At 38.6% G+C, this 24,329-nt stretch overlaps 1 protein-coding gene across 1 annotated transcript in view; it reads right to left on the reverse strand.

Annotated features, from left to right (window-relative positions):
- Positions 1-2,368: 2,368 nt before the first annotated feature.
- The window catches only part of LOC138224286 (uncharacterized), a 31,960-nt gene continuing 9,999 nt past the window's right edge, over positions 2,369-24,329 (reverse strand). Inside the window, exons 2-3 of the mRNA XM_069180959.1 lie at positions 3,310-3,375; positions 2,369-3,207 (exon numbers count right to left, since the gene is read on the reverse strand). Of these exons, the coding sequence (XP_069037060.1) occupies positions 2,482-3,147 (666 nt within the window). The 5' untranslated portion in view covers positions 3,148-3,207; positions 3,310-3,375 and the 3' untranslated portion in view covers positions 2,369-2,481. The remainder of the gene's footprint in view (positions 3,208-3,309; positions 3,376-24,329) is intronic.

Raw genomic sequence — 24,329 nt, forward strand, 5'->3', positions numbered from 1 at the left:
GAGCTGCATAAAGGTCAAGCACTGGACCAGGGAACGTCTGAGTGAGAAAAGGATCTGTTGATGCACATTAAAACTATAAAATCATTCAGACATAAGACATTCTGACATTCTTGTTGTACAGATGCAGCCATTCAAAGTGCGCGGTACAGACAAGTACCGCAGGTAATTGGCTGCGGTGTCGCGTATCATGACGCAAGATGATGTTGGGTACCGCGGTACGTGATTGGTTGACCGACAGGGGCACTCGTGGTCCGTTGGTCTGTCGTAGAAAGACTTACTGTAAACGTCTTTACTGTGCCCGTTGTAGATATTGAATTTTTCCACTGAAGGGAAATCTTAGTAGCTGAGCATAAAAAGAATAGGAGCATACTGTAACACGTGTGAAGGCCATAAACGATATTAATTTTGAAACATAAACATACAGTATATAGCTGGTCTTGGTACTTTAAAGAAAAAAATACACACCAGTATTCCATTTCTCCCTAAACATTTTAAGCATCGAAGTCTTTAACTAACGTGATACCGGAGTCAACAAGCATACTTTTAGAATTTGATTAATAGGGAATATAATATGGAATCGCGTATCTAAAGAATTTAATAACGGTATGATTATATTCATGTACTGCGACAGGGCTGTGTAGGGCTGTTTATGCAAGCTGTCTTGTAGCCTACTGGTCTATGTGCATGACTAACAACTGGCAGGTTGTGTGTTTGAATCCAGCTGGTGCCGGACTTTTCTTTTAACAAACCTTTCTTCGAAAAAATAGAATAGCGATATTATGGACAATCAATTGACTTTTATATTTCAAAATATCGCAACATGATCGATTCTAAGTCATTTTTGATAACAATCAACAAACAAGCATTTCTTTGAAAAAATGAGGCGTTTCCCTTGGTCAGAGATATAAATATATAATATATAAATAAATTAAATTTAACTAGCATGTGAAATAGCGTGTGAAAAAGTGGTAGTTTTCAGCTTTTCTGCTAATATAATATGGAATCGCGTATCTAAAGAATTTAATAATGGTATGATTATATTCGTGTACTGCGACAGGGCTGTGTAGGGCTGTTTCGCCTCCCTGTTCATGTGAGCTGTCTTGTAGCCTACTGGTATACGTGTGTGACTAACAACTGGCAGGTTGTGTGTTCGAATCCAGCTGGTGCTGGACTTTTCTTTTAACAAACATTTCTTAGAAAAATAGAATAGCGATATTATGGACAATCAATTGACTTTTATATTTCAAAATATCGCAACATGATCGATTCTAAGTCATTTTTGATAACAATCAACAAACAAGCATTTCTTTGAAAAAATGAGGCGTTTCCCTTGGTCAGAGATATAAATATATAATATATAAATAAATTAAATTTAACTAGCATGTGAAATAGCGTGTGAAAAAGTGGTAGTTTTCAGCTTTTCTGCTAATATAATATGGAATCGCGTATCTAAAGAATTTAATAATGGTATGATTATATTCGTGTACTGCGACAGGGCTGTGTAGGGCTGTTTCGCCTCCCTGTTCATGTGAGCTGTCTTGTAGCCTACTGGTATACGTGTGTGACTAACAACTGGCAGGTTGTGTGTTCGAATCCAGCTGGTGCTGGACTTTTCTTTTAACAAACATTTCTTAGAAAAATAGAATAGCGATATTATGGACAATCAATTGACTTTTATATTTCAAAATATCGCAACATGATCGATTCTAAGTCATTTTTGATAACAATGAATAGTCACCTTCTTCCCTTATGACAACGGTCCCTGCTTCTGCTTCCTGCTTCTATTGTGTGTGTGTGTGCAACAGAGTAAATTTTTATAGAGCAATGGAGGCTGGATGCGTTACAATATAAACATTTATATTGATTTAAATCGTGTTCTGATTTAAATCGCAAACGCATGTTTAATTATGTGTTTTTTTAACATAATCAGGCTAATGCAACATAAATTGATACAGTATCTTTGTCTTCTAAGTATCTTAATAAACTTTCAGCATAGCTTTCTACCCGTCAAGATTTATATTTCTTGGGATTTTGGGATCAAACGTGGAAGGATTAGATTGTTATCGTTTTTATTTGTCACAAAAGTGATTGTATTTCTGAATGTTATGTGACACCTACAGTAGTTCACTGCTTTAAATACATCGAATTAAGAAAGTTATGTGTAGCACTTTAGATCTTTTTTCTGAACCAGGGAAAATCTGATCATGTTTCTCTATAACAATAATAAAAAACTTTATTTTACATATCGCCTTTAAAAGTGGCATCTCAAAGCAATACAGTAGATTGAAAAACAGTTAAAAGGGACCAAATTAAATACCAGACAATCGCAAACGCGTTTTCAATAAAATTATTTTATTCATTCAGCAGTTTGTGAGAGGGACATCCAGCAGAGAGAGACAACACACCGGTTTTCATTGACAAAATTGTTTTTTTTTTCAATTCCTCTTGTCTAACAGGAATGTTTTGTTTGTGGACAGACTGTTAGACTAGAGGAAAAGAGCGCCTCCTCCTACGAAGCATTTCGTTGATCCGATCACGAATTCTTTTCCAGTCGCACCCAGCAAGGGTTGAGAATCTCCGATTCACCATCGTACTAATGGTTTCCCGGAGATTGCAAGGCAAGGCACTTTTGCCTCTGGACCCATCGAAATTTACAGACGTGGTCCACCCCCAGTAAATTTCAAAAGTCACAAGATTTCGAAACACGAGGGCGGCGTAGCGGTCGGCTCTTGCTTTCCCGTCTATGCCAATGCACTGCAAGTACAACCCCCCCTCCATCTCCTGGGTGATGGGTAGCAGTTGGACATCTGGGAGAATTATTCGTCCCACTGGCGTCTGTGAATTCCGCTTTGCTTCCTGGGGGGAGATAGACGGCGGGGACGGCATCAACAGATTCCTGTGCGGTGGTGAACGGAGAGGCCGGGATGGAGTGTCCTGAGGCGGTGTGTGCTCTACGGGGGGCAGAGCTTCCGCCAGGCATTGCAACCTGCGCGGCGGGGAGAGGCACTTTTCGGGAGACAGCTGCTCAACTGTTTGACTGCTGGAACATACTGTCTCCTTCCTCTGCATTTTCAGGAGTGTCTCTAGCCTCCCAATCCTCCCCAGTAATGCATCGTACTGCTCCCGCTGCTGCCGAAATGTCTCCATACAGGTGCTGCTTCTACAGGTTGGCACCCTGGCCAGTGGCCGAGAGCAGAGACCCACAGCCTGTGGCAAAATAACATAATTCATGTAAGAAATAAAGTCACACAGTAGTATTCATCAGTCGCGGAACAGAAGTCAAAATAAACTTCTTTTTTTCCGTCTTACCGCTTTCTTTTTTACTGTCCTGGTGGTAGATCGTTTCGCGCGTGTGGTGTTTTCTTGAAGAACAGGCTACGAAGAAATAATTATAATTGAATTTAAAATTCAAAACGGCAATAATACCTTGTAATATGCGCTGTAATCGCGTATTTCAGATGAAGTCTGCTGTATTTGCTTACCCTTCGCTCTTTGGAAACTGGGGCGGCAGAAGCACCCCGTCTCTTCCCGTAAAAGGTCTTGGTCTCCATACTGTACTATGGTCGCTGTAGTGCAGGTTCGCAGTTTTTTTTTGTGATGGGAGCTCACCCAATCCCTTAGTGTATTTATGCTATATTCACAGGTACGGCTAGAGTGTGTTCATTGTCTTCCAATGAAAGGCGGGTGCCTTTTGCCGAAGTCGGGAGACATTATAGACTTGCCACACCCGGACTGTTAAACCAACGCATTAGCACGTCAAAGCCCATTGAGGACCCGGGCGCAATAGTTGTTTTGTCCCTTGATTTACTGATCTGCATTAATTAAATCTTGTCAGTGAGGTCTTTTTTTCTCTATTTCAATTGTCGTTTACACATGCACGACTTTAAAAGCTAGCAAGACAGGTTTCGATTCACATTAGCTGGCGAGCCTTGTTAAAAAAACGAATAATAATGTAACATGCCACTGTTTGTTCATGAACAAAGTTATACTGAGATTTCCTTAGATACGCGATTAAAAAATAAATAAATAAAAATTTGCGTTGATAAATACAAGTGTCTTTTAATACACTCTTTGCTGTGCTCTTGAGGATCCTTGTGATATTTTAAGCTCTAGTTGAATGATAAGTGTCGCATTTTAAATCATTTTCGTAGTTAGAAATTATGAAACGCCCTGTTAAAAGCAAGGAAGTTTTTATGCCCGTTGAAGTAAAACAAAATGCCTGACAAAGTATGGCTTGGACAGATTCCAACTGCTTGTACAAATGTGCTAAAGAAATTATACTTTGAGTATACAGCTTGTCCAAAGTCATCCATTATTAATACTATTAGTAATATCTTCAGTAAAGGCTTTGATGCATAAATATTTCTGATAAAGGTAGGTTGTGTACTTTTGTCCAACTGAGCAATCTTGCTTTCATAAAATATACCAACATTTTAATGACTGATGATTAACATGCTGTAATACACAGTTCAAAATTAAAGGCTCAAATGCTGTACACGAGAGGTTAAGCTCCCCCTGGCGGTTTTACAAGGTGACGCCGGATAGTTTCCGGCAGAGCGTCAAATGACGCGCGATTAACCACATGACACTACGTGATACCGCGACGCCCACCGGGGTATGCCGCGAAATACCTCGCCCATTTTGAATGGCTGCATCTGTACATATACTGTATTGTAGTGTGCTCTCACGAGGCACCAGTTCTGTAGGGTTTGGGCATTTACGGGGACAATTATTAATTGTAGCCGTAAATCAAAAAATGATTCTTTTAATGGCTTTAGAATCCAACCTTGCGATATAACTCCAAAAACGCACACACACAGGTACTAATACACAAGGATACATTTATTAATACATAGAATGTGCATATAAACCTAACAGATCTTATCGTGAGGGTTATCAGAATACAAAAGGTATATATTCAATCAGTTACAAAGTGCTACACATATCAAGAGGACATACGTTCAGTATATCATTCATTTAGACAGTTTCGTAAATAAACTTGGTTATAACTTCTTATAAGTACATAACTCTTAGCAATTACATTGATATCAACCAGTTGGGATAACACTTGAATTCTCGAGCTGTAATGCATTGAAGTTGAATACTCATCCAATCTCTGGGGATTCAGATCTCCTGCGGGCTCTCTTGCTCCGTGCCAGGCTGTGCTGTGCGGCTTGCGATGGTGCACTGCTGATGCTCTCTGAAGACCAGCTAGTTAGTTTTGGCTTTAACTAGCAAAGTTTGTGCACAGGAGAAAAGATGACTGTGGGTCCCTGCAAGTCAGGAAGAGGACCGGTTTGTTCCTGATGAAGAGCTAGTTCTGAATAGTGATTCAGCTGTCCACAGTTCCGACCTGTTCACAAGGCCTGCTGCTGGTGCTAACCTCGGGTGGATCCTCTGGTTACTCTCTGGCAACCTTCGCTCTAGACTCTTAGAACAAAGGAAAGTTCTGGTACTCGGACACACTGGCCGTTCCGTGGTTGTCCGGGCTGAGTCTCAGGATGGTCAAGAGGCGCGCTGCGAGAATGTCCTGCCCTTGGGAGCCTTTCTGCTCCTGGGCCGTCCTGCCCTAGAATCGTCTCGCACCCCTGGAATTCTCCTTAGAATTCTCCTTAGAATTTCTCCTACTGGAAAAGTCTTTAGAATAGTTCTCCGTTGCCTGTTTTTTGGAGAAACTTCAGCTCGTTCATTGGCTGAAAGTTTCATGGGCATCAGAAACCCACGTGGGTTACTCGGGCCTACCGGTCCCTGATTGGTTGATCAAGGTGAGATATGAGTCACTTACTCCTGACACTTAGGAATGCAGTCCAGATGTCCATCTGGCACTCTCTAGACAGATAGGCGCCAATGGATGACCATTGATCATGATAGCCAGGCTTAGCTAAGTGCATCCCCATTTGGGAGCTGTCCCTTATCAAACGAAAACATCTTTAAATCAGCCTGCATAAACAGCTTCTCTGTGGTGCAGAAGAGAGAGATGGGGCCTCATTTGGGAAAGCACAGCAACACTTAATTCTGTCTTATTAACAAGCATTGCCGCAACAGTATAAAGCTCAATGCAGTTAAAGTTATATTTAAACATGTACAGTATATGTTTGTTTTATGACACTGTGATAAGATAAAGTAATGGTTAAACATATATGTATGTAAACACAGAGAACAGGCAGCCAAAATATTTTTTTTTATTCAAAATTGTCTCGTGAAAGTAGTATTGTGCTGGGTTTACAATTCAAGTCCAAAGGTGATATAAGGTGTCATCAATGAAGAATTTCTAAGAAGAACTAAAGATTTATGAGTGGATTCAGCTAACCGTTCTCCTGCACAGTAATATTGTAGCAAATCATGTACGTACATTTTAATTAAAAATCTGTATAAGTATCATCTAAGATGTAATACTACTTAATGCTAGAGTACATTCCTCAGTCTACTTTTTATGATTTGAGAACTTAAGATGTTCAATACTAGTATTCATCACAATTGTAGTTTCCTTGGTTACCACATAAGCAGTTTGAGGCCTTATTGCCTCACATCCTAAGATGAAGACCACTAAATTTGTCAAATAAACCCTACAGCCAGGAATACTCATATGGAGAATCAGCACTGCTCTCAAAATTTGTTCGACCCATGAGTAATAATTTATCTCTGCGTGAGGGAAAGTTTATGAGTTATTGTGTTTCAATTGCAGCATGCAGACTGGTTTCACTGTCTTCCTTTTCCCCCTTTCTCTTCCCAATAGGCAGAACTTACTGAATTGCTCAAAAACAACACATGATCTTGAGCAGGCAAGAGTCGTTAATTTCACAGAGGCATTCAACTAGACAAAAAATTGGTTTCCATTGTTGCCAGTGCAGTTTTATTTTCATATTTTATTTAAGTTGTTACCTAATTTTCTATTTATTTAGAACATATATAGACTACTTTTCCCCCTAGTCTCCTAATTTTTATAAACCCTGCTGCAAACGCAACAGAACAGCAACCACAATTTTCAAGGAACAGCAATTCACTCTAGTGCTTCCTGTGCACCAGTACAATTATTATCATATATAAGTAGAAATCATGAAATTATGCATTCATATGTTGCCCATTGCTGTATCCATGTTCATGAAAGGCTGTCCCTCTTTAAGAACCTACACATACTGTATGCCTCACAACAACATGTTTTAAATTTGTAATAAACTGCATTTGCCACTACAAGCTTTGTGTTATTTTATATATACAGTTTCTTAAATATGTAATACATTATTGGATATTATAATACAAGTTATATATAAAATGAATGTGTACAGTATATGAACATGTCCTTAATGAAAGACCTAAGGGGAAAAAAAGAAGCTAGAGAATACTTTTCGACAGTATAAAAAAGGTCTATGAATTTAAAATAGAATAAGAGTACACCAAAATAGACGCAACTGGATAATGTATCAGAATTTGAAAAAGAGAAAATACAATTCTGCTGTTAAACAGATGCTAAAAATTATGCAAATATTTTTTTTCAATAATATAACAATAAAAGAACTCTGAAGCAGTTGAAGAAAATAGGTTGTGAGCTAAATGAATATTTCATTCGGGAATTCACTAAGAAGAAATAAAAAACATGCCACAGACACGAGGAGGAACTTCATCAATATTTTCTGAGACAGCCAACATGCATTTACAAAATAAAGACTTTGTTTAACTAACTTATAAAAATAATTTGAACAAGCACTTGATACTTCAAAAGAATATGATGATACACTTATATATCCAGAAAGCTTTTGTTAATGTCCTTTTAAGAGACCATATGTAGAATAATATGTACAAGTTTGTCTATCATGTTACAAATAAGTTATTCCTGCTGTAGGGATCAGTCCAGAGAAGAGCAACCAGGTACATTCCCAGACATACAAGCATGTTCTACAATGATGGGTGAAATGAAATGAACCTTTCTAGTCTTGAACACAGAACACTAGGAAGGGATCTGATGCGAGTATTCTAAATATTTAAAGGCATTGACAAAGTCAACCCAGTGGATTTCTTCAGAATTTACAGTGAAATACAAGCCAGAGGACACAAGTAAAATGTATGAACCATTTCCATGTACATGTAGTGTGTTATAAAACAAGAACAGGAAGCACTTCTGCATCTAAAGGGTTGTAGAAGTCAGGAACATGGTAAAAAGACACGCTGTTGAATCTGTTACTCTGGCTTCTTTTAAGAAACACCTGGATGTGATCCTTGGATCAATTAGAAGCTACAGTAACAACCTAGATAGGCTGAATGATTTCCTCTTGATTGTAATCTTTCTTATGTTCTTATTTGTTACACACATTTCTGTGATGCTCAAACGTCCCAAACCGGTTTTGAAACAGATCAGGGTATGGCCAGAGGGAGCCACTTCAGCATTACAGGACTTTTAACACAGACTGGAATATGTTCAGGGAGGCTGCTACCTATGAAAACTATATCAATCTAGAGGAGTATGCAGCATTTGTGTCTAGCTACATCAGCAAGTGCAAAGATGGTGTCACTGTCTCTAAATCTATTATCACATGGGCCAACCAGAAGCCATGGCTGACTGCAGGGGTCCGCTAAGAACTCGCAATGCAGCATTTAGCTCAGGTGACAAAGAAGTCCTTAGGACTGCGAGGGCCAACTTGTCTCATGCCATCAAGTAAGAAAAGCGCCATACCTCCTCTCGATGATCAGGTGCTTTGCCTGTCTGCAGCTGATGTGAGGAAGACACTAGCAAAAGTAAACCCACGTAAGGGTACTGGACCTGATAATTTACCTGGTCACATGCTCAAGGAATATGCAGCACAGTTAGCTGATGTTTTCACAGACATTTGTAATATCTCTCTGTGCCAGGTGGTCATCCCTGTATGTTTCAAAACCACCATTATTATACCAGTGCCAAAGAAGTCTACTGTTTGCTGTCTCAATAATTATCGCCCATGGCTCCCACCAATTCTCCCACCAATTGTCATGAAATGCTTCGAAAGGCTAGTCACGGGCCACATTAAGTCCAGACTCCCCACCTTTCTGGACTCCCTCTAGTTTGCATATCGTCCCAACTGGTTTACCGATGATGCTGTATCCCTCGCCCTTCACCTTGCCCTGTCCTATCTGGATAAGAGGGACACTTATGTAAGAATGCTGTTCATTGACTTCAGTTCAGCATTCAACACAATCATCCCCCAGAAACTAATAGAAAAACTGAGCTTGCTAAACCTTAACACCTCCCTCTGTAACTGGATCCTGGACTTTCTGAACGAGAGACCTCAGACAGTCCGGATTGGAAAAAATGTCTCTAGTATCACAATACTGAACACTGGAACCCCCCAGGGCTGTGTACTTAGCCCACTCCTGTTCACGCTGATGACTCATGACTGCACTGCTAACCACAGTGCAAATTACATCATCAAGTTTCCTGATGACACGACAGTGGTAGGCCTCATTAGTTACAACGATGAGGGACCATATGGAGAGGAAGTGTAGCAACTAGCGGACTGGTGATTCAACAACAATCTGTCTCTGAATGTTGATAAGACAAAAGAGATGATAATTGACTTTAGGAGGGCACATGCTGATCACTCCCCACTGCACATCAATGGCTCCCCTGTGGAGACAGCTAGAAGTCACCTCACTTGAACCATCAACACCACCTCCCTAGCTAAAAAAGCACAATACCATTTCCACTTCCTGCGGGCAAACCCTCCCCCACCACCACCACCACCACCACCATACTATCTACACTCTATAGAGGTACCATCGAGAGCATCTTGGCAAACTGTATTACTGTTTGATTTGGGAATTGTAAGGTCTCGGACCGCAAGTCCCTGCATCAAATAGTCATACAGCAGAAAACGTCATTGGAGCCTCCCTCCCATTCATTCTGGACATATACCACAAACGCTGCACGCACAAAGCCTCCAGTATTGTGAATGATTCGCCCCACCCCTCCTGCAACCTCTTTGCCCTCCTACCATCTGGTAAAAGGTATCGCAGATATACGGGTCAGCTCCACCAGAATCCGTAACAGCTTTTTTCCTGCACCTACTCCAAATCTGGAAACCTAGTTCTTTTTGCCTAATCTCAGGCATACTGTCTGAAATATTCTTTGCACAATCCTGTAAAGTAAATTGCACTATGCACATTGGCTGGACTGACAAAAACTTGAACTACACAGAAGAACACGGTGCATCAGACATCTTTGGTGCAGAGATGTGAAACAAATGTGAAACAAATCAAAAGGTATCATTCAACTACTTACATAATGCACTTCCCAAAAAGCTGTTTCATAAATGATGACTGTAAATCAGGTTTATCAAGATAAATCACGCTTTATCACAGGTTTATCAGGTAAATCATGTACATCATGAGGGTTTACAATACAGTAAAGGATATATAAACCTAAAGTTTGTACCAGCACTTTGAACAATATTTCTGTTTTGTTGTTTCTTGCGGGAAACAAGACTTCGGCTTTATTGTTCCTTGCATGCAATAAACTAATCTGTTTAACTTCTCGGGATCCAGAACCTTATTCTTTCTGTTACAACAATTTTGGCGTAGTCGGTGGATGCTCCAGAAGGCGCAGAACTTCCCATTGGCAGGAGAGACGGTCAGCGCTCAAATTACTAAGAGGAAAGGACTCCTCTTTTTAAAAAAGAAAGTCCCGACTCTCTCGTCTGACCGATTGGGAAGTCTCTGCTCCCTGCGAGAATCGCCCGATATGACGGAGTAAACGTGAGTTCCTGGATACCTCTGGCCCTGGGAAGACACCGGTGTATGTAATGGGTGGTTTGCTGTAAGCCCAGAATCTTGATGGAGTTTTTGAACAGGTTTTGGACCGTTACCGCAGAGCTCAGAACTGGGTTGGGCCTTAAATGTGCACAGGAGTTCTGAATCTGAGTTGTGCCTTAAGGTAGGCACATAATCCAGAACTGGTTTGGCCTTAAATGCACGCAGGAGTTCTGAAGCTTAGGACTGGGTTGGGCCTTAAATGTGCCCAGGAGTTCTGAAGCTGGAGTGGTGTTTTAAATGCATGTATAATCCAGGACTGGTTTGGCCTTAATTGCACTCAGGAGTCCTGAGATGAGCTATGTCTTGATCATGCATGGATTGGCATAGGGTGTTTTTTGTTGTTTTAAAGGGAACAGGAGAGAAGTAGAAGATATATACTGTATGTATGTTTTTGGTGTTTTCCTTGTTTGTGAACATACACACACACACGCGACACTAACAAACACAACTCATAAGAAAAGAGCAAAACACTAAGTAGCAGGATTTAAAGGACGTTGAGATCCGAGAATAGCCCTAATTGAGCTCAGTGCTTAAGTCCAATCCGGGGCAAAAGCAGAGATGCTGGGGTTCTGGGGATGGTGAATTACTGATCAAGGAAGGGAGTTCTCGAGGTCTCGTTCCTTGCTTGTGAACAGTGCTGTGTAAGTTCTCTCTAAAGACTCTGAGAGGCATTTAGACCTAGAGGTAACAGACACCTTTAGATGAATAAGTGCAGGAATGCACAGGATTTCCAAGTGAAAGTATCCCCCTACTGTATGAGCTGTTACCTCACACATGACAAAGTAACTCTTAAAGAAACCGAACATGTGTCTTAACTGGGTGTTTGAGAAAGTGGTGGAAGTGTCTGATTATACAGTATATTGGATAAGTGTAAGTTGACAAAAAGGGAAGAAAAAAGGGAAGAAGCTGAGTTTGTCAGAAGGAGTTTGGGGTGAAGATGCCTGTAAAGAAAGCATATGAGTATTGGCAAAAGCACAAGAATGTAGCTGCCACCCTGGTACGTGGTGACAGATACATGAGAGAAAAAAGAGAGAAATTGGAATGTGATTACCAAAAAGTGTTTACGGGAAAAAAACAGAAAGAAATAAAAGAAAGAAAGTTACAACACCCTGCTTTTATACATGTGTTTAATAACATTTTTACACTGTAAATCATTTTCTTTATTTTTCTACATACTCTGGAAAAAAGCCCAAACTCCCATTGGATCCATTTCAGATGTGGGGATCTGTTGTTGTTCTAAGCTGCTGTGAAATGGGTGATTATTTTTCTCCCCATCATGTTTACACTCTAGGAAAGCCAAGACGGGACATTGTTTTTTTTGGATGCACCTAATTTGGCATCCAGTGTTATTCATGACTATGAACACAGTATGGATAAGAGAATCCTGAGCAACTAACGCCCCCAGTCCAGTTGGTGTTCAGCCATGGGCAAAGTTAGCATGAAATGGAACTTACCTGTCCTCAGAATGAGCCTTTCGGGAACCACAGAAAGCAACTATAGAACCCTAATAGTCGGGCATTTAATTATAGCATTTTTTGCATAATTTAGTATAATTATAGCAAAATTTAGCATTGTATTTAGCCAGGCAGAACGTTTTTGGTCTTCTGTGTAGCCAAGTACAGTTTTAATAATAATTATTATTAATAATTGCTTACACTTATATAGTGCTTTTTTTTAGCGCTTTTACACTTATACAGGTAATGGGGACTCCCCTCTACCACCACCAATGTGCAGCATCCACCTGGATGGTGGAGCATGGTAAAATCAGAATAAAGTGTAGAGAAGGAACCTAGTAATACAGGATAGAAAATGTGGGACAAAATAGAAAAGAACACATAATGGGTGACATAACCCAGTTAAGAAACCAAAACAAAAACCAAAAACCAATGTGAACCAGTGCCTCACTAAGAATATCAAGCACATCCTCCCCAAATAGCACACAGCAGTATGCTGAGAGTTAAGCAGCGCTGAGGGCTGGGCAAACACATTATTATTCTTGCTTTCGCTTTAAGGTGCAGAGTGACATCTGCCCAGAGTCCAAACCCTGCCAGCTCCAGGCTTCAGATGCTATCTAGAGCTGAATGAGAAAGGACCTGCGCAGCTGAAGGAAGATTTCCCACTAAGAAAGCATAGAAATTGTGAGGCAACTCCTAAGCTTTTTTAAATCCCTTGTAAACGCTGTACATACTTGGAATCATTTTGTGCAGCTTTGAACAAAATAAATACACTGCACAGTTTCACATTAAAGGCATCACTCTCCTGGCACTGTTTATCCTCAACACTTAATCACATCTCAGCAGTTGGTGGTGGCAAGACTAAGCTGGGTCACAGAAGCCAAAAAAATTAGCAAGCTCTGGCAACCACAGTTGACAAGTGAAAATATTTAACTTAAATTCTGCCTTAAGACATGAGCCTTTGTCAGTTTAGTTATGTGGAGTATGAGATACTTTTAATGAACTTTTGTTTTATTCGTTTATGCTAGTGACTAAGATCCCCACTGTGACATCCGATTGCATCTAGTAATATTGTGACCTTTACTGTCCTGGGTGTATAAACCCAGATGAGAAAAACAATTATGGAATTTTTGTTGTTGTCTTTGGATCATGTTTTACAAAAAGCTTCAGTCTCCTACATCCAAACAAGTAGATACCTGAACTGAACTAGTAAATGAACAATAAATAAAGGCAACCACCTTTAATGAAGCTGCAAATAGACTGTGGTTGGAAGGTGACTTCCTTAGAGTGAGCTGAGGAGATATCCTTCCCACACTTCTAACAAGGCCTGATATGGGGGAGGACAGGCAGTTTCAGGCATCATATTGTAGCATTTGCAGGTTCTTCTCAGAACTAAAGAACAGTGGAGACACGATTAACCAACCAAGCACTAGCTTTATTTGTTAACAACCACACGATATACACACAGATGAGGAGACTGACGGAACACGTACACATCTTTAGGGTGGTCATTACCTAACAACACACTATACTTTTACAGGACTACACAGGGCACTAGAACTACTAGGGCATTATTTACACAGGTAGGGTCAGCCGCTGGTCATCGTGCTGACCCTCAGACTCTCCCCGGCTACCACTCCCAGCATGCCCAGCGGTACTATGAGCGCCTAGGGGCGCTTCCTCCTCACCACCAGGCGAGGGCGTTACAATATCTAAGTTTGGGGTTACAGACAGTGAGCCACATGAAGTCATTCCCCAGTGGGCAATCTTAAAAGTTATCATTTAAGTTTACTTTGATGTTACTTAATAAGTGGAACAGAAACATCATGGGCAGTATTTAGCATGAAGGGCAAACAGTTCTGTCAGACTTTTTAAAGGAAGTGCTCTTACTCATTGGCAGCTATGCCAACTCTATGTTTCTTGTTTTACTTTGGAACCACCTTGCCCATCTCTTCCAGCAAGAGCAAAAATGTTTGCCCCCAGTGTTCAGAAAATGATAAAAAAAATAAAACATATAATGTAAGGTACCCCAGCATGATTTCAGAACTGAGGAAAACTGTATCCCTTCAATTTGTAGACCACTACAGATTCAGATCAATGGATTCCAGATACATACTGTACAGTCACCAAATAAATAGCCTACGTATACTGACACAGCTACTTACACCTTTAATGAATCAACAATACATTTTCCATTATATATATTAATTAATTTATTAATTATAGTCACAATCCATATCAATATACATAGTATGTATACTAAATTCTGAGTTCATAGATGTTGAAAAGTTATCTGTTTTGGAATATGGCAATATTCTTTTTACACTAGTTTGAATTTGCTGTTTAATGTGCTGGAGCTTTAAAAACACAGAGCAAGGAAGACACCATATACTTTAACTTCTACTTATATGTCCCATAACTATTATAGATGCTGCAAGAACTGTTTCCACTTTTAACCTTAACATAATGCATTACAACATCTGTGAAAATCTGCAGAAATGAAACAGCCACCTTTAAAGGCATTATATAAAATAACATTTTTTTATTATTAATAATAACATCACTTTATTAACCCTTTAGAATTTTTTGCATTAGGAATTGTCTTTTCACATACCCCAGCTTGCTCTCCATGAGACACAAAGACAGGAAGAGAGCCTAGGGTCAGAGTGCAGGGACTGCCATTGTGCAGTGCCCCTGGAGCAGTTGGGGTTAAGGGCCTTGCTCAGGAGCCCAATGGAATAGGATTCCTCTGCCAGCTGCAGGATTTGAACTGGCAACCTTCCAGCCACAGGCGCAGATCCTAAGCCACCGCTCCGCCCAAATTATTAACACGTTAATTATGTTTTGTATATTTATTACATCAAAATATACAAAGCCTCTACTGATGCTTAAACCAATCAACATATGTGCTTTTCATATCACAGAAAATGGAAGAGAAAGGATGGGAAGATATTAAAGGCCCTTGACTCTCTGAACCTTTCTTTGCAGTTTTCTATAGACCAGCAGTCCTAAACCTTTTCTCTTTCCTTCTCTTTACAGCCTGCTCTTACTGAAAACTGTGAAACAAAAAAGTCTCAGTGCTTAATTATGCCGCTTCAGCCCATTTAGCTAATTTATATATTTTATATGCAGTTAAAGAATAATAATTTATCTTTAAGGAAAACAGGAAAAAACATAGAATAAATTCTAATGCTAAAGTATTTATTTTCTCTTACTTATGACATGTTCCAATTTAGAAAACACTATAAAAACAGAAGCATTGACACTTGTTCTCAGTAGACACTAATTTCAGCTTCTTATCATTAAGAAGGTGATGTTAAACTTGTTTTCTTGCAGTCCCTCAGATGGGAGTTTGTGCTGGTGTAACTGTTGCACTACTGCCCTCTGCAGACCTTTTCTCATGCCTGTTTTATAGAGAAAATGAATCAAAGAAAGAATATCTTTTGACATTTAAAATCACAAACCACGTCTTTATACACAGTAGAGGTGACTCACCTCTGAGCTGATTGCAGTGCGATTGGAAACATTAAAAATAATGATAAAAAAGCAGCTTTCAATTTGCTTAATGTTTTCCACACAGCCCAGATGAGCCAATTTCCTTTCTGTTCACCTTTATGGTGCACTTCTGCCAGTCAATTCAATCCCGTGACTGTGACAGCAGTCCCCATGCAACCAACATGCTTTCATTTCCTCTTTGCTCAGGTCATATAAAGGAAGAGCTTAGTACACTGATAGCAAATTCAATTCCCCTGTAATTGTCTATCTAATTCAATTATGCTGCTCGGCCCATTCAGAGGTCTGTGTGAACTGAATTATTTGCCATTTCCTTTATTTTTATGACTGTTCTTCATCAAGCTTTACAAGGGAAGTTTGAAGGTGTGTTTCCTAGCTTTGCCTTTGTGTGCAAGACTTCAGAAAAAGATGCTATCATTCCAAACTGTAGCAACCAGTAAAACCTGTACAAAAATATGGAGAGCCAGCTTATAGAGCTTATAGAGCCTGCTTTACCAGTGTCTCACATTCGTATCACTTTTGTTTAGGAGTAGAAATGCATGCCTTTATCTCAGGACTCTAGCTCTTTCCTTAGAAAGAATATTACCATATTCCAAAACAGATAACTTTTCAACATCTATGAACTCGGAATATAGTATACATACTATGTATATTGATATAGATTGTGACTATAATGAATAAATTAATGAATATATATATATAATGGAAAATGTATTGTTGATTCATTAAAGGTGTAAGTAGCTGTGTCAGTATACGTAGGCTGTTTATTTGGTGACTGTACAGTATGTATCTGGAATCCATTGATCTGAATCTGTAGTGGTCTACAAATTGAAGGGATACAGTTTTCATCATTGCATTTATTCCTTCAGTTCTGAAATCATAGTGGGTTAATGTTAACAAAAATTATATGTTTTATGTTTTTTATCATTTTATGAACACTGGGAGCAAACATTTTTGCTCTTACTGGAAGAGACAGGCAAGGTGCAGTACTGCTTGTGTTCTAAAATAAAATGAGAAACATAGAGTTGACATCTCAGCCAATGAGCAAGAGTACTACTAAAAAGTCTGACAGAACAGTTTGCCCTTCATGCTAAATAGTGCCCACGATATTTTTTGTTCCACTTATTAGGTAACATCAAAGTAAACTTAAATGATAACTTTTAAGATTGCCCACTGGGGAATGTCTTCACATTGCTCATTGTCTGTAACCCCAAACATAGATATGATGCCTGACACCGCCTTCCCTCCCCCATATCATGCCTTGTTAGTAGTGTGGGCAGGATATCTCCTCAGCTAAGGACATCACCTTCTAACCACAGACTTAAGCAGCTGGGGAGAAACCATTTTACAATCTGAAGAACCCAATGTAATGTAGAGTAATACTGCAGTCTTATAGAAGTTCTTAAGAAGAGAGAAGACATCAAACCACACTCACAGTTTTTGCATATGCAAAATACAATCAAGTTGTCCATAAAATCTCCCCATAAATGCATTTTTTGTGTTTATGTAAAGAGTATTATTTAATTACATCAATCTCCCCTCAGCCATATAAAATTTAATGGGTCCTGAAATCAAAGATGTTGTCAGTGAAGATTAATAACAACATGGGAAGCATCACTGAGAAGCAACAGTTGAGGTCTGAGTGGCACAGTCACAGCAGTCAGTCTGAAATCATTCAGCATTGTTAAGAGTATGGCTATCTGTGTTGACTAGGTGGGATAAGAGAAGTAAACTTTCATGCTTGTGCGATGTGAGATTCAGCTTCTCTGATCATCTCCACAGTGTAGTAAAATGGTTATTTGTAAACTCCTCATTCATCATATTTGTTTATCACTGCAGATGGGTCTTGTTGATCTTCCCTGTGCCTGTTAGGTAGTGACAGTGTCATTCTCATTAGTGCAGAGAAAACAGCTCCGAATATAGCATCCGAATATAGATCCTGCATCACAACATCCCAATCTTCAAGCTGTTCAACAGATGTTCACACCAGTGTGAAAATAGAAATACTGGGAAAACCTAATAAAAATAGATATTTATGTTCAGTGTATGGTGGCTTTGTTTTCATTTGTAAAACACTGCGAATTGAAAATTCAGACTCACACCTGAAGAAGGCTCCACGGCCGAAACGTTGTGTTTTCTTTCTTATTTTTTCAGCATGGAATAAACCTTTTACTTGTTCAATTGAAAATTACATTGTTTCATGTATAGTTCAGTATCTATTATAATCTAAAATTTTCCCTATTACTTAGAGCAAGACAAGTATACAAATCCTTTAATATTTCACAATTGCTTGGGAACCTTAATTTTAATTTGTGTATTTATCTTACATACATTTTTCTTGTGTCACATTGTCACAAGAGTTAGAATGAAACTGGGTGTCTCAGTGAAAAAAAAATCTGGTGGAGTAATTAAACTGAACACTTTATAGTGAAGCTCAGTTGAGTTTCCTGTCTGTATTTTAGCACCAGCATGTACACAGTTAAAGGTAATTTGTAAGGTGATTCTATAAAAATATATATCATAATTTTTCTTTTGCCCTGTTAGATTTGACTGAACAACTTCTTGTAATGTAGCCTATTCCCGAAACACTTCAATGTGAAATGTGATTAAGTAAATTACTATGTCAATTTACTTAATTTACTCACTTGTCTTTGCTGTTAACCATATGCTAAATTATATACAGTACCTGCAATATCATATTGTGAGTTATAATGTCATTAAGAACTGTAGTGGACTACTGTTACCAAAAGCTGTAATTTGATTACAGTAACCATGTTGCATTAATTTTTTGAAAGCATCACAACACACTGTTTATAGTACCTGCATATTCTGTATTGTGTAGTATTTCATTTATAGATACAATCCTTATTTCTGTTTTCAGGAAGTGATCTGAAGTTCAAATACAGATGTTCCTTATCAACATACATATGTAAATTACATTACACTTTAAATGTCTTCTCTTTAGAAGCCACCTGGAATTCTTTATCAATAATCTTTAAACATTGTATTTCATTGCTACAGTATTCTAAAAATACAATCAGCAAACAGCCCTTCCCTTAAAAAAGTACACAGGCAGTGATTGATGTGTCAGGAGTATTATTCAGTACTTTATCAAAAAAGGCAACAAACAAGGTAAAATGTCAAATTCCCCTGGTGAATTGTCTCCAAAAATTATTCTATAGATATTTCCTCTTTCAGTACGTGTTGTTCTAGTCGAGTTGCACATTACTACACAGTACAAATGGCTGAAAGAGAGAAGAGGCCAAGGCGCAAGACACCAGTATATTCTAATACTTTCAATTACATAAAGTAACAGGTGTTTGATAGGGTGGAAATATGTTACCTCAAGGCAGACACACTGGCATGCTTAATGAAATTCAGTTTATGCAAGAGAGAGATACACTAACCCTGCTGCAGCCCAGTGACTCTTATCATACATTAAGCTTCCAAAGCACAACTCTATCATAAATTGGATTATGATATTAGACTTTTCCCTTCCAAAAAAGTAAAATACATTTGTGAACAGCTTGAGTCCAGTTTTAGTGTATTTTTTTATGTCTTTGCAATAGTTATATTTGTGACTGAATGTACTCTTCTGCCAAACAGATTGTGGTAGGAGTAGTTGCAATGAGAAAAGCCGCTGGAGAGCATAGCTGTTTAAAAAAAGTCATCTTTGACAGAACCTTCCTGAGTCAATTTTTTTTTTAGAACAATTGATTTCTGTACCATAGGTAAGCCTATTTCTTCTCCACTTTATCGCTTACAGTGAAACTCAGACAAAAACCAAAATTCAAGAGGCAAGACAGAAAAAATTAAATAATATATGAATTGATCATTAGATTTCAAAGCTCCATTCTGTGATTTTCGTCTAAGCTACTAAAACTATATAGATAAATGTTTAAATTTCAGACAGTTCCGACAAAAATGGCCTCCTGCCTTGCGTTGTTCTCAAGGACAATGTTATGTTTGAAGACACAAGCACTGCTGTCTGGTTCTGGGTAATTATTTAATAAAGCATAATGTTTTAATTTTCTATAAAATGATTCTATTATTTCTCAATGGATTACATGTGGGTGCACTTGTTACCTTGTATTATTAAATTCCAGCATTTTAACTGTCACAAGTTTAGTGAGACAATTTCTTTATTATGAGGTTTACTGCTGGCACTTTCTATGTCAGAAATAACGACAATCCCTATGATTGTAGCACCTCTAATTTGACTGCCTGCTTAGATCATAAAATTGAAATGCAAATAGGTGCATGTGTGGGTCTTTTTTAACATGCTTATGCACATTATTGCTTGAACCACAAGCAATGTTTTGTAAAATTGGTTTGTATAAAATTAACAGCTCCATAAATAGGATTTATCCTGTGCAGTACATTCATACATAATGAGTATTACATTGCCTTTTAATGTACCTCACAGCAACAGTTATATTCATATGCTGATATCACAGCAGTGTTTTGTGCCAGCAAAGTTGAATACAAATGGATAATTAAAAAAAAGATGGAATTGAATTAATTATAGTGATATAGCATGGCATCTCTGAGGGTGTAATGCACTGGGACCTAGCCGGTGTGTCATTATCGTTCCCGACTGCAGTGGGGATGTGAATGTATATGCCTTTTCAGATTATTAAGAGCAATTTCACAACAGGTTGCTTTTGCTGAAAGGCAAACTGAAGTGGAGAGTCTATGGCATGCTTGGATTTTATTGCTCTAACCACACTAAATGCAGCTAGGAGAAAGGTTATTGTGGCCTTAAATTTTATCAGAGACATAACATGTTTGGGACAACATCTTTTTATGAGAGGGGAAAAATCTGCCATGCATAAAGCAAACAAAGTGTCATCTGCTTCAGAATTTGTTATATTTATTAGTTGTAAGTTTCTCATTCTGATTTCACAGGGCGTTTAACTTTATGCTTCCCATTTGTTATATCTTGAGGGATTTCACAGCATCCCATTAAAATTGTCCCCAGACTTTTAGTGTGGAGCCTTAAACTGTAATAGCTTTGTGCCTGCATACATTCTGTAATGCACTGAAACACTGCAGTCATCTTTTACACAGACAGATGTTTTTCATTCAGTCTGCAATGGACCACTGGCTTCATGGACATGAATGTAGACAATGGCTCCACAATTCAAAATCACAGACTTCGAACCCAGGACATCCCCATTGTCTCTGACCGATAATTACATATGGGCAGTAACATTCCTTTTGAACACAAATTCCTCTCCTTAACAGCCAGCTCAAGAACAGAGGAAAATTGTTATATTAAAAGTTTATTTATACTGTATAAAATATAAAATAATTCCTCTCAGTCTTCAACTGCTGATAATAGTCAGAAAACATGCTGGACCACAGTGGGGACCTGCTGCAAGACACTGAAACAACTAGTATGTATGAATGGGATGACCAATTATTTCTTTACCCAGTTTAATTTATAATCTCCAACTGTTCATAAACGTTGTTCAATGCTTTTACAATAAGAAAGTATTTGACACACGTTGCTCTGGAATAAGCACTATCAAAGATATCTGTTTCTTTTTCATGCTGGGAGTCCAACAGTGCTAACGGCCAAGTTGGCATCAATCAGGGAAGTGATGCATCTCTCACTGACAGCAAGCTCACAGGTAGGAGGCTATTCCTAGAGGGTTACATGGCATTTCTAAAATACAAAGGAACGGTTGAAGGTTTATTCCATGCTGAAAGGCAAAGAAAAGAGACACAACATATCTTCCAGTTCTCTCAGTGTTGATATTTCTCCCCTGCTCCCCGCCTCCTCTTAACTACCCTGTCTTTTGTTCTCCCATACTTTATAAGCTGCTGGTTTCCCTCTGTCCCTCACACCTAAAGAAGGCTCCAAAACCAAACTGTTGTGTTTCGTTTCTTTTCCTTTGAGCAATGAATAAATATTTACCTGTTCCTTTGTAGCCTACACAGATACCTATTTGAATTTCTAGAATATAGTAACCCACTTAAAATCACTGCCCCTCTGTTAATTTTTCTCCTCCAAGTGGGGAATCCTGATAATAGAGTAAATCCTAGACTCAAGATGCATAAAAGAAAGGGGTCTTTATGCATCAAATCCATAAAAATATGTTGTGCCTGTGTAATAGCAGTCTTTTACATAGCATTGATGTAAAGAACATTGATGTGATTTATCTTACATGCTTCCTACCCAGCACCAAGTTGTTTGACAGTAGTTAATAGAAGCATCAAGGTTATTTTAGATTAACAAAAAGTAAATTACTATATATTTGTTAAGCATGCCTCACATATTTTTCCTGAGCTCACTAATATCACATCAGCATGTACAGTATCTGCCATTTAGATTCCCCCAGCATGCTTACTAATTTAACAGAGGATTTAGGAAAGATGTACAGTACAGTGCATACCAGTATCTATAATTTTGGTATGCTGACTTTCTCCTTACAAAGCAATGAATTAATCTGGTGTGTCAACATGCCAGAAAAGCTAACTTGCATATAACAAAATGGAATTTAATTGGATTCTGATCCATTGTGATGTAAGTTTGATTCATGGGTAGAATTCAGAGTGCAATCCCACCGGTTATATTCCATAGGTATCCCTTGATGAATCACCAGTATGTTCCAGGTCTAAGAGGAACTTGTGCTTTAATTTTTTCCACAATGGATGTTGTGGTTTTAATATAAGATCTTTTCAATAAATTTGATCTACCACACTTTGGACATAATGTCCACATTCTAGCCGAAAGCAATCATGACTGGCCTTTTTATTACTCATTTGGTTGATAGTGGCTTATTGATCAAAAGAGCCCTTCGAGACATTTTTTAAAGAAGAATGGGACATCAGCTTGAGCAGCTTGGCTTGACAAGATACCCATGATATTGTTCCAGATACCCACAACCTCTTGGGTAATGACTTTTCCCAGTTTCAGTCCTCAATGCTCTACCTCTGCTTTTCAATGTTTCACTGTTGATCCTGAAGTAGGCTTTCAGACAGACTTTGTCAGTGCCTTCCTTTCAAGATTTTAAAATACTTGCCTGTAGTATATGTAATAGTATTATTCAATGTTGTGAACTACCCCTCATGGAGGCACTGTGAAGCCTCCCCCTGCACCTGCCATTCCTGAAATACGAGTCAGAGGTACATTGCTGGAACTGATTCTTGGGTTGCCATCTTTGTGAGCTTTGCATGTTCTCCTTGTGTCCGTAATATATTTTCTTTGGATGGTCTGGTTACCTGGTGTCTCTCAATTGTCCCTGTTTGTGTGCCAACATTGGGGAATTGGGCTCCTCTCCAAGGTGTATGTAACGAACCACAATGATGAGGTACGAGCAGCGGGAAGTGGGTTAGGATGATTGAAATACCGCTGCCTGCTGCACGGTAGAGCGTGAGCTGATGGATTAACATGTGCGGCGGCGCTTGTTATTATCAACCCGCTGCTGGCACTGGTTAGCTCTTTTGTGTGTTGATCTCTGCTGGCTGGTGGTTGTGACAGTGTAGTCCCACCTCTTTCTTCCAAGATGAGATCCTGTGACCCTCCCCAGGAAAGAATGGCTGTCTGATAATAAATATCTCACAAGTGTAATATCCCATGAACAGCATTAAAAGGAGCCAAAGGCTATGCTTCTGCATTGTGTATGGTCTTGAGTTTTCCTTTTTATATTGGAAAGATTTTAATAATATATTCTTTACTCCAGCATTGGCACAGGGCTTGGTTCAATAAGCTAAGGGATCAACAGCAGTGAGCCGTACTTTATTATGAATTGCATTTCCTGCAGATGAAGTACAAAAGTCATCTACACTGCATCCACAGAGAAGTTTTATTTTTAATTTAAACCTGATGCCAGTGGACATACAGCACATATTTTCATCAGCAGACCAAAATAGCCTTGTTGTTGCAAATATCTGCTGACCTTGTGAAACAATTACATTTTAATAAATTTAATAAAGGAGCATCCAGTTTGGAGCTCAGGTTAACTTTTCAATTAAAGTAATCAGGGAAGAAGAGCAAACTAAAGATGTTTCTCATAAATAGTTCCATTAACAATATAGGCTGGAAGAATAAGTACTATTAATAGAAAATATGTAAAGGAAATGCCAAGAACTTTCCTTATTGTTGAAAGGTCTTTTGAAATCAAATGGCTTCATTACTTGTGAGATTTTGGATTTGCGTAAATACTGTGATTAATATCTGTCATCAAAGGAGCTTGTAATCCATTTTAATTGAATACAAGGTTGTCAAGCTTTGCCTGAAAATTTAGCTTTCCCAATTCCTAATCCAAGCAACACATGCTTGACAACGCTAAAAGGTAAAAAGGAAACAGAGTGCAAAAATAGTGATAAATAGACTGACATGCTTTAGAAATACAGCACCTTTTTAGCTGCATAACAAAAAATAAAATCTTTGTATGAATTGATCTTCTGAAACATACATGAGAAGAGATTTGAACAGGCCTAAGCAAGGATCAGCAAAGGAGATATTGTAAAGTGAGAAACATGGTTGACTCACCAATGCCACGGCTGTAATCAGAAATCTCCATAGTTTCAGATTGTGGTGCAGACATTCTTATGAGGATAACCTTCTAAACA

This window comes from Lepisosteus oculatus, chromosome 19, assembly GCF_040954835.1.
Source record: "Lepisosteus oculatus isolate fLepOcu1 chromosome 19, fLepOcu1.hap2, whole genome shotgun sequence".
Taxonomy (NCBI): domain Eukaryota; kingdom Metazoa; phylum Chordata; class Actinopteri; order Semionotiformes; family Lepisosteidae; genus Lepisosteus; species Lepisosteus oculatus.